The sequence below is a fragment of the Danio rerio genome, chromosome 7 (genome assembly GCF_052040795.2).
Source record: "Danio rerio strain M-AB ecotype USA chromosome 7, GRCz13ab, whole genome shotgun sequence".
Lineage (NCBI taxonomy): Eukaryota > Metazoa > Chordata > Actinopteri > Cypriniformes > Danionidae > Danio > Danio rerio.
In genome coordinates, this window is record NC_141027.1 from 50,243,447 (window position 1) to 50,255,550 (window position 12,104).

Here is a 12,104-nt window from a genome sequence, read left to right on the forward strand (position 1 = left end):
AAACACACACAAACAACACACACACTTCAGTCATGACATTATTTAGAGATCCACAGAGTCGTCATTTCTAGAACGTTACACAGAGGAATTTACAGCACACATATACAGAAAATACATGCACATGAATAAACACACAGACAGATTCTGAGCAAAGACAGACATATGAATCCAAACAAAAAAGTGAAGTATATACTTACATGTACCATGTGTGCTTCTGTATCTGTTCTAACTGTAAAGACAGAAAAAAACAAAACACATGAGCCAAACCATTAACAGGCCAAAGAAAGGCAACAGAGGATCACAATAAATGCAGTGAATCCATCTTTGAGCTGCTGGCCGTCTCCAATCTCTCTCATGTCGCATCCACTGATCTCATTGTGTTTAGGTGTGGAAGATACAAAGGCATGTACACTCCAGCAGTAAAACAAATTAAACTGTGGCCCAAAGAACAAGAACAGAAGCCTTCGCAGCAGACAGGGGGAGAGGTTGTTGTGTTATTGCAGAATTCCATCAGGGATAACGTTAGCTAATAAGTGAAATCATCATTTTTAGTAATTCATTCATCCATTTTCTTTCGACTTAGTCACTTTATTCATGAATGAACCGCCAACTTAGCATATGTTTTACACAGCAGATGTCCTTCCAGCTGCAACCCAACACTGGAAAACACCCATACACTCTCACATGCACAACAAGGGGAGAACATACAAACTCCAGGTGGGACTCAAACCAGCGGCCTTCTTGCTGTGAGGTGACAGTGCTAACCACTGAGCCACCGTGTCACCATTTTTAGCAATTCATTCAACAAAACATGAGTTTGCATGTCCTTTCAGAAGATGCAAACACTCAGCACTTGACCTCATCCACAGACAGTGAGGAATGACACTATAAACTGGAATGTTCAAAGTAGGTGGATTCGGACATGTCCTTTATGCAATATTTTTTGGTTTGCATTTAGGGTTGAAAATAATTTGGCTCTTGTAAATACTGAAGGTAAAATTCATTTCATTTGCCATGCAGTACTATAATGCAAACCAATTTCACTAGCCAAATCCAGTTGTCAGTGCTCTTTTCTATGTAAATTAGCTTAACTGTACATTTATTTTTTCACAAATGTGAAATTTGCATAGCACAATTGATGTCAGATGGTATATTTAATTGAATTTGTATTTAATTGAAATCAACAAGGGGAAAAGAAGCCTATTAGTAGCCTTAGGAAACTTCCAATCGAGTTTCAAATTTGCAAATTGATTTAAAATTAGGCTAAACAGGCATTAAAATAAGCACATACTAGCTAAACCAAACTTAACTGAAAAATCACTGCATTTCTTATTTTAATGAGAAACCTGCACATATTCTCCTGTCTAATTTGAAGCTTTACCACTTGTCACTTCACCACTGTCTGCATGAGATGAGAACCAATTTTTTTATATATATACTTCCTTGAGTCAATAAAGAATGTTTGCAATATATTAACTTCTCTACTCAGAAAACACTTATGGTGTCTGCATGCTTCAATAAGTCGAGTGCTGATTAGGGTGTTTACATGCTGGAGGAAACCGGGGGTTATAGGCAATAATCTAGATGTTTTTTAGCATATTTACATAACCCTTTGTCAGCTTATTAAGCACAATCAGGGTAAGATGTGCATGCAAACACACTTAAGGCCAATAGGGGGACTTGTAGGCACAAAGTGTGAAAACCATTAATTTAAAAGCAATTTTAGTAAACAACAACAATGAAGTTCATCAGTTTGTAGCCAACTAAGGTCACAAGTTGCATCATTACCAACATACTTTATTGATTTGGCATTTCCATTTGCTTTTCAAATATTTTTGCAGTTCAGTTTTAGCTATCTTCATATTGACAATTGCGTTGGCTTTATGATGCAGTTTGAAAACATTTATGCCATTTAGAACACATGAAGTGGCTCATGACGAAAGCTATAGGTGACCTATTATTCAAAAGCAGAATTTACGTTACACCTACAAAGCTTGAGAAAACAAAAAACATAGCATACGTTAATGCTTTTAATTTATAGGTTATTTATTAGGAAATGTATCTGTACTGTACATGACATGGGCCTGTTGATTAGACCATGCAGTATCTTGAATGTGTCAATTTGTAAAAGTAGACTTTTCAAAAACATAAATAAAAAACTAAATAAATAAACAATATCCTACTTAATAATAATGAAATAAATATATTAATAAAACAACTCCTAATAAATAAAATATAAAATATATATAATAAATATAAAATATTAAATTCAATTTATTTTTAAATATCCTTTATTTATTTATTTATTTATTTATTTATTTATATGATTTATACATGAGATTATAATGTGGTAACTTTTTGTAAGTGGTTTTATGTTTTAGAATAATATATGTAATGTTCTTAAAAATATTTGTAAAGGAAACATTGGTCCTATATGTGTTGTTTACATATATTACAATTAATATGGAAAACGAGTCCATGTTTTTTACCAAAACTAATATTGAGTTTTTAAAAATGCGGGAGCATGTAAAACAATATAACTGCACAAAAAAATTATGAGGTTATTTTTTTACGTCATAACTAACGTGGTTCAAACGATAGATTTGCGACAGAGAAACTATGGTTTTGGTAAACACTCATCACTACATCATTCTTCTTCTTCTTCTTCTTCTTCTTCTTATTATTATTATTATTATTATTATTATTATATTTATTATTATCTTATTATCTTATACATTATTATTGTACCCCACCCCATTTTGAAAATGAATATTTTCCTCCATTTCCCAGTAAATATAGGGAATGTATTTGGGTGCATTTAAACAAAACAGATTTATTAAACATATATATTTATTGAAATAATATTTTAGTCACCAAACACATTTAGAAATTGAAAGATAATACAATTAAATTTAAGCAAAATATTGAAAAACACATTTTGTTTTTGTGTTTTTGCTTTTCTTAATTTTTCTCTTTTTTAAATTAAAATTTTATATTTGTCAATAACATATACATTCGGCTGTACTAGTTTTTGGACCGTTATTGTAGGTTATTTTGTTGGATAAGCTCCAGATATGTCTTCAGCATTGACTAATCTAATGCATATGCACACATATAATATTTTTAGTTATTTCTATAAAAAATATGAATTTAAAAGAGAGATTTGTGAGGGGTGTACTTATATATGCTGAGCACTGTATTTTCCTGTCTATCTCTGTGAAGCAGCTTTAGCACACTCTATTGTATAAAGTGCTATACAGCTAAAGATAACAACATTTTCTTCTGTTGATGGCAGCAGTAATTCATCAAATGATGATGAAATAACTGCTGTATGATGAAATGCACCATGCCAATTGAATCAAAGATGTTGAAGGCCTTTAAATTCCTTTAGAGAATTTGGTGCTCCGACTCAAAATGAGTGCAGATAAACGACGCCGTCAACGCGTGCTGACATTGACAGCGTTCAAGAAACAATTGTGATACATAGTCCATATGTGCGTAAAACTGCGGTACGCTCAGTACTGTGCAATACTCTATTGGATCATTTTAATTGAAACTATTAGATAATATTTCAAACTGGCAATAAGACAGTATCGACTTCCTTCCCACTCTGGAACATACAAAAGATCTCTTTTATATAACTGACAAACCGCACAGGAAATGAGCTATGTTTGAATCCATCCTAGGAGAGCACTATTGTTTTCAATCACTAAGAGATGTGGGCAGTGAAGACAGCTATCTGTTTTCTCTGGAAAGCCAAAAAAAAAAAAAGGGAAACTGAAGCATTTCAAAGGCTTGGTGTCAGGACGAGCTTATAAACCTCTTGTCGCTTCAGTATGTTTTAGGGGAAAGGGGGGCTGCTCCGAAGCACCACAATGAAAGCGATTGCTGAGGGAGAAGAGCTGAGAGATGAGGGGACCATGAAAGAGAGTAAGAAAGAGATAGACGGAGACGCAGACACACAGGCTTTCTGAAACTAATGTGTGAGATCCGGACAGACAAGCTGGTTGGATTAGTTCTGCTGTGTGTTGACCTGAAGTGACAGCTGAAACGCAGAAGAGCTCTCAGACCCGTAACACTTATTTAATAGAAATCAGCTTAATACACTGTAAATGTCTGTGGAGCTGCACAGCAAACCAGCATCTGTAGACAGTGTGGCGCACATGCAGCACTAGCTATGCTTCCATCCAAATAAGTGAATTAAATGTATGCATATTGCATGAATCATTGGTGAATTATTTTTATTAAATAAATATTTCTTTCTAATAAACTGGCACCAAATATCAAGAAGAATTTTTTTTCTGCTTTAGGAAAAGTCCCTCTAGGTTATTTTTCTTATTTAATAACTGACTTGTGTGACTTTTAGAGGCACACCACTTTCACGTTCTTTAGGAGCGCAGATGCTCAAGAAAAAGCATCTGCGCTCCAAAAGAGCAACAAACAACAACAATTTGTTGTTGTTTCAAACAACAACAAAAAATTGTGTTTGAAACTGAAAGTTATCAAGCTTAACATGCTCACCTGTCATAGTAAAATAATAATTAATATTTAAAAAATTCTGAAATGGTAAATATAGCTTTTAAACTGTGTACAAAGAGCTTAAATAGAAAAACACTTTATCAGCAGCAGGTACAATCTGTATTGAATAAATCCTATCTTTAGATAAAAAATGTCCTCTATTGACACTTTATTTATTTTTCTCTTTTTATTGTTAATTAGTTAATGTTTTTATTTTATTTATGTTACAACACACACATACTACACCAGAAGATGCAATACTTGGGTTGTATTTTGAAAAGAATGTGCAACGATTGCATATTTTATTGAGAATAAAATGTTTTGTCCATGATTTCATTATTATAAATAGACTTTTTCCCAAATCTATAATTTGAGGTTTATTTACTGTTTGTCGGCTTTCAGTTTATTTATAAAAAGTGCAGGAGCTTGACCAACATTAATTTCTTACCGCCTAAGGTCTAATTAATACAACAACTATTTAGTTAAATCAAAAATCTCAAACTTTTTAAAAAAAAATTCTGACATCTCAAAGGCACTTTAAAAGGGATAATGACCTATCTGTTAAAGCAAAATCGCATCACTTATTAATGCCAATGCTGGATTTTATTAGGTAAATGTGTTTCCATTATAGCTTATTTTTTCTTATCAGATAAAAAGTCTTTCTTACTCAGTTATGTAAATTTTCAAAAAGCTCAATTCTTATGCTAATCCTGTCATTTCCATTAAACATTCTTGTATGCAATTTTCCATAAATGTGCATATAAATAGGAGGATAACACAGGTAATCTGAACTCCTGTGATTCCCCACTACAGTCCTTTAGGATGAAGATGATTTTTGATTTAGAAACTATTTTAGCATCAAGGAAACGGTTTGAATTATGATAGTAAATTATGAAATTGTCAGAAATGAGAATGTTATTACTAACCGTGAGCCTTTTGGTGGCGTCCACCTCGATCATCCCCCTCAGGAGGTTCTGGCAGTCTGGAGGGATGAAATGGGGCATGTGAAAGACCCCGAGCTTCACTTTCTCCAGCAAATTCCTCAGGTTATCGTCATCGAATGGCAAAGCACCCTGACATAGAGAAATACAGTACAAGTCAGCTACGTAACCAGCTTTTATTGTATACTGAAAGACACACAATCCTTTCAAAAATGCATTGCAAAATAAGCTGTTCTTACTAAGAGTTATTGTCTTGTTTCAATCCAAATATCTAAAATTGTTAAATCAAATAACCTTTTCTAGACAAGTAAAAATAGTGGTGTGTTTTTTGAAACATTAAGTCAAAATTAAGTGCTTTTTTCTATAATTGGCTAATGGCTTGAGTAAACTATTTGTTTTTGTTTTACTTGATTTGAAATAAATGTATTTTAATTACACCACTGACAAGTTATTTTGCTAGTTTTAAGAAAAAAAAGACACTTAATTTTTGGACTTGAAGAACACAAATACACATTTTTTGCTGCAATAGTGTTGATGTTGATTCTCTCTGTTTCATCAGTTAAAACATATGACTAGCTCATATCTTTATCAAGTTCACAAATATTCTGGAAAGTTGCCCCCTGCTTAAACAAAACTAGCATAACACTCTGTAATAATATATTTTAGGGGTGTCAAAATTAATAGTTTCTTCTGTGCATCGTGATGCAGACGCAAACAATTCGATATCGCTTCAGTAATAGATAATCGCAGGTTATTCTCCTCTGACATTTATCTCATATGCGCTATGTCACGGTGGAATACTAAGTACATTTAAATTTGTTACACAATATCTACCCCACAAATGAGATGGTATCTAAATTTGGTAATCCTAATTCAAACTGCGTCCTCTGTAACTAAATTATCGAATCGATTGATCATCTTTTTGTCAAATGCCCACATGTCAAAATGTTTTGGTCTAATTTATCCATCTTTTTTATTTAAAAAATATAAAATTAACATTTATTTTTCCATGTGTGATATAATTTGTTACTTTTCTCAGGACAAACATAAAATAGAATTTATAGGCAATATATATATATATATATATATATATATATATATATATATATATATATATATATATATATATATATATATTTTTTTTTTTTTTTTTATTGGGTAAATATTATATTCACAAATGTAAATTTTCTTCATCACTACCTAAGTTGCAGAATTGTCTTTGTGACTTGTTTAATTACTACTTTACAAAATGTTTATAGCGAAAAAGTGTGAAAACATAGAAATTATATAAGAAATTTGTAAATATTATTTAATTTGATATTTTGCCTCTGTACCTTGTTTTTATAATCTTTCTTTATTATTATTATTATTATTATTAATAATAATTTTCCTTGTTTATTGTTGTACTTGATGTAATCCATTGTTATGGTTATTATGATTGTATTGTTAAAAAAAAGGTAGAATACTAGAATTGAACCAAATCAATGGCATGATCTTAACCGAATTGAACTATGAGACCAGGTTCAGACCTCTAATATATTTGTCCCATTTTGGATGAAGAATACAAAATAATCCTTGGTAGGATACTTGAAGTAAACATTTTTTATCCATGTTTTCTTAAACTGAGCACACAATAGTAGATAGGCTTTTGATCATTTGTTTATTTTTCTGTGAATGTTTACATTATATTATATATTCAATTTTTTTTTACTGTCACTATAAGTGAGGTTTTACTAACTAATTTCGCGAGGAGCATGTACTATGATTGATCGTAGCTGGCCTCTCATCCATAATCAGCAATAATCCAATCAGACTGATTCAAGCTTACATTAAATAGACAGATTTCGCCCTACTACCTTATCTTCATTTTGGAAGAATCCCCCCTTTCACACCATCTCCTGTTTTTCCTCCCTTTACAAGGGGCAGTTCTTCAGACCTACTAGATCTCAAACCCCTTATTTGCTTATTGACTAGTTGGGAGCCCTGGGCTCAATTATCTCCGAGCTTAGGATTCTCTCCCGGGACAGCATGCCAAACCTGCTAATGGCGTCAAGCAATATCTAAATGTGAACTTTTGAACTTATTTTTAACAAAAAAAAAAAAAGAGAATTATCACTGTTCCATATATATATATATATATATATATATATATATATATATATATATATATATATATATATATATATATATATATATATATATATATATATATATAATTTTTATGTATTGTCAATACTGACATGTGGTTCACATGGGGTGTACTGTACTAGATAACCCTGTTTGTCAACTACTAACAAATTAGTTTCATGAGATAATTTTAACTATATATTTTAATTTGATCATGTACCACAAAACCAGTCAAGAGTGTCAATTTAATGAAACTGAGATTAAAACATCACATGAAAGCTGAATAAATAAGCTTTTCATTGGGTTATGGTTTGTTGAGACAAAAAAAAGGCTAAAACTATGGAAAGTCTGGATTATTATGGTTAAAAAATATAAAAAAAATTTTTTTAAGAAAATTGCCTTGAAAGTTGACCAAATTAAGTGCTTAACAAAGCACATAACGAATCAATGGTTGAATTTTTATATATTTACAGAAGAAAAATTACTCAATTAGTAGAAAAATTACCCAATGTCTTCATGAAACATGATTTTTTTTTAATATATATAAAATTCTAATTATTTTTGTCATAAAAGAAAAAAAAATCTGTACTTTAGACAATGTATTTTGCCTATTCCCAAAAATAAACCTATGCAACATTACAGGGTGTATCATACCATGTCACATACTACTCACCCCAAAGTTCTGAGTAAATTTATAAACAGTGACTTCTTGTTGTATTCATTTATATTTGCATGCTGTTTCAACTTGAATGTGGCATTACAAAGTGGCATTTGTGTGTTTCTAAACAAATAATGGTAAAAACTGAAAGCACACAAGTCACGAATACTTTGACAAAGAGCAAGCACCCCATCTATATTTCAGAGTTTTATGAAGCAGATCTACATAGGAAGTAGGACGCAGTATAAATAAAAAAAGTCTGGCACAGAGAGATGATTGTGCTTAGATAATTAGCTTTGTTTTGCACAAGATACACTTCATCATTTTCACATCAGAGAGACCCATCAGGGCCCCTGACACTACTGAGATGTCAGCGCTTGATAAATGACACAGAAAATTCACAAGCATGACTGACGACAGGATCGCGTAACAGATGATATAATCAAGCAAAAACTAGCAAAGTAGATAAACAAATAAAAAAGGGGGGGATGCAGACTGCATCGCTAATAAAAGGTTGTCGAGCAATGAAAGATCAAAGAACAGATTCCTGGGATATGCAGGAATAATTGGATTGGTTTGTGAAGAGGATGCGGTTATAATGGAGCGCACAAACACAAAAGAGAACAGGAAATCAATTGGCTTTTCAATTTCGCTGGGGCAAACGGTTCTGGGTTGGAATTGTGTCGAGCTCATGGTCTTGAACAGTAATTACACTCGGACCAGCTTGATTATCCGGACTCAAAGCAAGCCTTCTGCCGTCAGAGAATCAGAGGGCTTGATGTTTGGTTTCGGAGTGATTTAATTATAAGCTACTGCCGTTTGTCTCAGTTGTTTGATAAAGGAAAAACGACAAAAGAACGGATAAGAAAGTTCTCAAGTTGATCAACGGCTTGGCGTGACCATACGTGTCCACTGGCACCAAGATAAACAGAGATGATTTTCAGTTTGTTTCCCTATACTGGAGCTGGAGGCGAGGTTTGCATGAGGGAGTGTGGGATTGACAGGGGAGCTGAATAGGCAGTCAGAATGTCAGGAAGTTAAGAAACGTTTAACTTCATGCAAATGAGAAGCAAAAAAATGCAGGATGGCAGCCAATCAGTGTGAGGTGAAGGCAGTGACACCTGTCAGAAGCACTGTAAAATTTGCTAAAAGTGATGAATAGATTCTGATCACATACTGCATTTCATTTAGATTGAAATGTTCATGCTTTCAATGTGGCTTAGTTCAGGGGTTCTCAACCTTTTTCACTTCGAGGCCAACCTCCTTCTCCGAAAACGTTTAAGGGGCCATGTCGTAAACTGATTGTCTAGAGAAAATGCTTATTTTAAACCTTTATTTATTAGCAAAACATTTATTTTGATTATACTATTATACTACTAATATTCTTATACTATATATATATATATATATATATATATATATATATATATATATATATATATATATATATATATATATATATATATATATATATATATATATATATATAAAGAGAATTAAAAATATAATATATAATAATATATATTTTATTTATTTTTTAAAACACACACAGATTCAAAGCTACTGGATTCTTCCGGTATTTTTTACAACTGCTGAGTATTTTGGCCTTTTCTTTAATAAATAAACCTGTACAGGAAAACAGATGACAAAAAAATAAATTGGACTGACTACTATTCATCTATTGACCGTATCAAAAAAAAAAAAAGTAAAATACAGTAAAAACAATCTAAGTCTGTCGCCTGTCAGAAGCCACAGGTATTCATTTTATTTTCCCTGTAAACACTACCTGACAAAAGTCTTGTCTCAAATTCAAGTTTTAGGAACAACAAATATTAACTTGACTTCTAGTCAATCATTTACAGTAGTATCAGAAGTAGCTCATATGAAAGGCAAAGGCCTCAATGTCACACTTATTTTACCAAAATAAAATATGATCATGCCTTGATTTTTAATGATTTAATTAGGACAGTAAGCTCTGACTTTGCTTAAACTAAAGTCTTGTCACTTAACATAAATCATGTCCAATATAAAATGTAAAGTCATGGTGCAGTGGAAAAAGAATGAATATTGTGTATGACATTGGAGGACTGCATCCATACATCTCTGCAATGACTCAAATCACTTATGAATAAAGTCATCTGGAATGGCAAAGAAAGTGTTCTAGCAGGACTGTCATAGTTCAAGATTATTTGGATTTATCTTTAATGCCTCCTCCTTCATCTTACCTCAGACATGCTCAGTAATATTAGTCTCAGTATAATATATGTCTGGTGACTGGACTGGCCAATCCTGGAGCACCTTGACCTTGGCTGAAGTATGAGAAGGAGCGCTATCCTGCTGTAAAATTTGCCCTCTCCTGTGGTTTATAATGTAATGGGCAGCACAAATATCTTGATACCTCAGGCTGTTGATGTTGCTATCCACTGTGAAGATCTCTCGTACGCCCCCATACTGAATGTAACCCCAAACCATGATTTTCCCTTCACCAAACTGATGATTCATTGTCTACCTTCTGCCACTTTTCCAAATGATCAACTAGAAGTCAAGTTATTAGTTGTTGCTCTTACAACTGGGATCGACGACAAGAAATTTGTCAGGTGGTGTATACATTAATTAAAGTGAAATAATATAACGTAATTGTAAAGTGTTTTCATGTCATCATCTTTTGTGATTTACAGAATTTAAAGTCTAATGCAGGTCAATTTAATCATCAAAATCAAAATCAAAATTACATTTTTATGTGAATATACAAGTGTTGATCAACACAACAATATTAGCTGCAATATCAACAAGAAATGTTTCCAAGCACAAAGTTCATACCTGTTATCAGATCGATTGCATTCAAAATAATATTCTTTATAAACAAAATACAACCTTGGAGAACTTTTTTAAAAACATAAACACAAATTCTTACCAACCCCGATGTGAGATTTGTGTTTGACAAAAGCAAGGCATTGGAATCATTATTTAATTCCCTCCTCCTTGAAAGTACTTGAAATCTTTTAAAGTCTAAGTAAGGAAGAGTAAGAAGATAAAAGCGGGTTCATGAAACGCTCAGTATGATGAATAAAAAGAGTCGATCTCTCTCATGTCTGGTATAAAGATGATTCCCCGACTGGAGACAGAAACCATGGTGGAGCTTTGGTGTTGTCAATCTTTTGAGCTCAGAATACAGGGCCAGTAACACCTTGATTCTCCTAAAAGCCAACTCTTGCTTAGCTGATTAACTACACTGTAAAAAATGTTACTTAGATCTAACTTATAAAAAGTGAGGCAAGTGGTTGCATCGGACGTTTTAGGTTGATTCAACTTCCAGCCTTTTTTAAGTATTTTAAACACTAAAACATTGCTTAAAACAAATGCAATAAAATTAAGTTGAGCCAACTAATATTTCTAAAATTACTCAAATCAGATAAACTTACTTTTTTTGTTAAACTTAACTTACTTATACATTGCTATATGTTGACTGTACTCATTTTAATTAAGTATTATGAACTTAATGATCTAAATAAAATTAACCATGCATATGTCATTTAAAACTAATTTAATTGACTTCTGGCTGTAACCTCAGAAAATAAATCTTCGTTTCTTTATTGTAAGCACAATATACACTAGTAAAAACAGATAAACAGACTTTCCTGTCAATAACAATTAAATAAGAATGGGAAGATGGATTAAAGACCATAACATGTATTCAATATCAATCGATGTTCCTTTTAATAGTGACTACAAAACAGGCCATTAATGTGGCTACACATACACAATACATAAATAAAAACATTAATAATACCAGATCCTATTGAGAAATCATCCAAGGCAACTCAGTGAGGAGATTTGCATATTTTGATGAAGATTTTGGA

The 12,104-nt window shown here is 32.3% G+C and overlaps 1 protein-coding gene across 17 annotated transcripts in view; it reads right to left on the reverse strand.

Moving 5' to 3' along the window:
• brsk2b (BR serine/threonine kinase 2b) overlaps positions 1–12,104 on the reverse strand; it is a 268,040-nt gene that overhangs the window by 36,914 nt on the left and 219,022 nt on the right. For all 17 annotated transcript variants that reach the window (XM_087261795.1, XM_087261790.1, XM_087261796.1 and 14 more), the window contains exons 8-9: positions 5,445–5,591; positions 198–229 (exon numbers count right to left, since the gene is read on the reverse strand). In XM_087261795.1, coding sequence (XP_087117921.1) covers positions 198–229; positions 5,445–5,591 — 179 coding nt within the window. The remainder of the gene's footprint in view (positions 1–197; positions 230–5,444; positions 5,592–12,104) is intronic.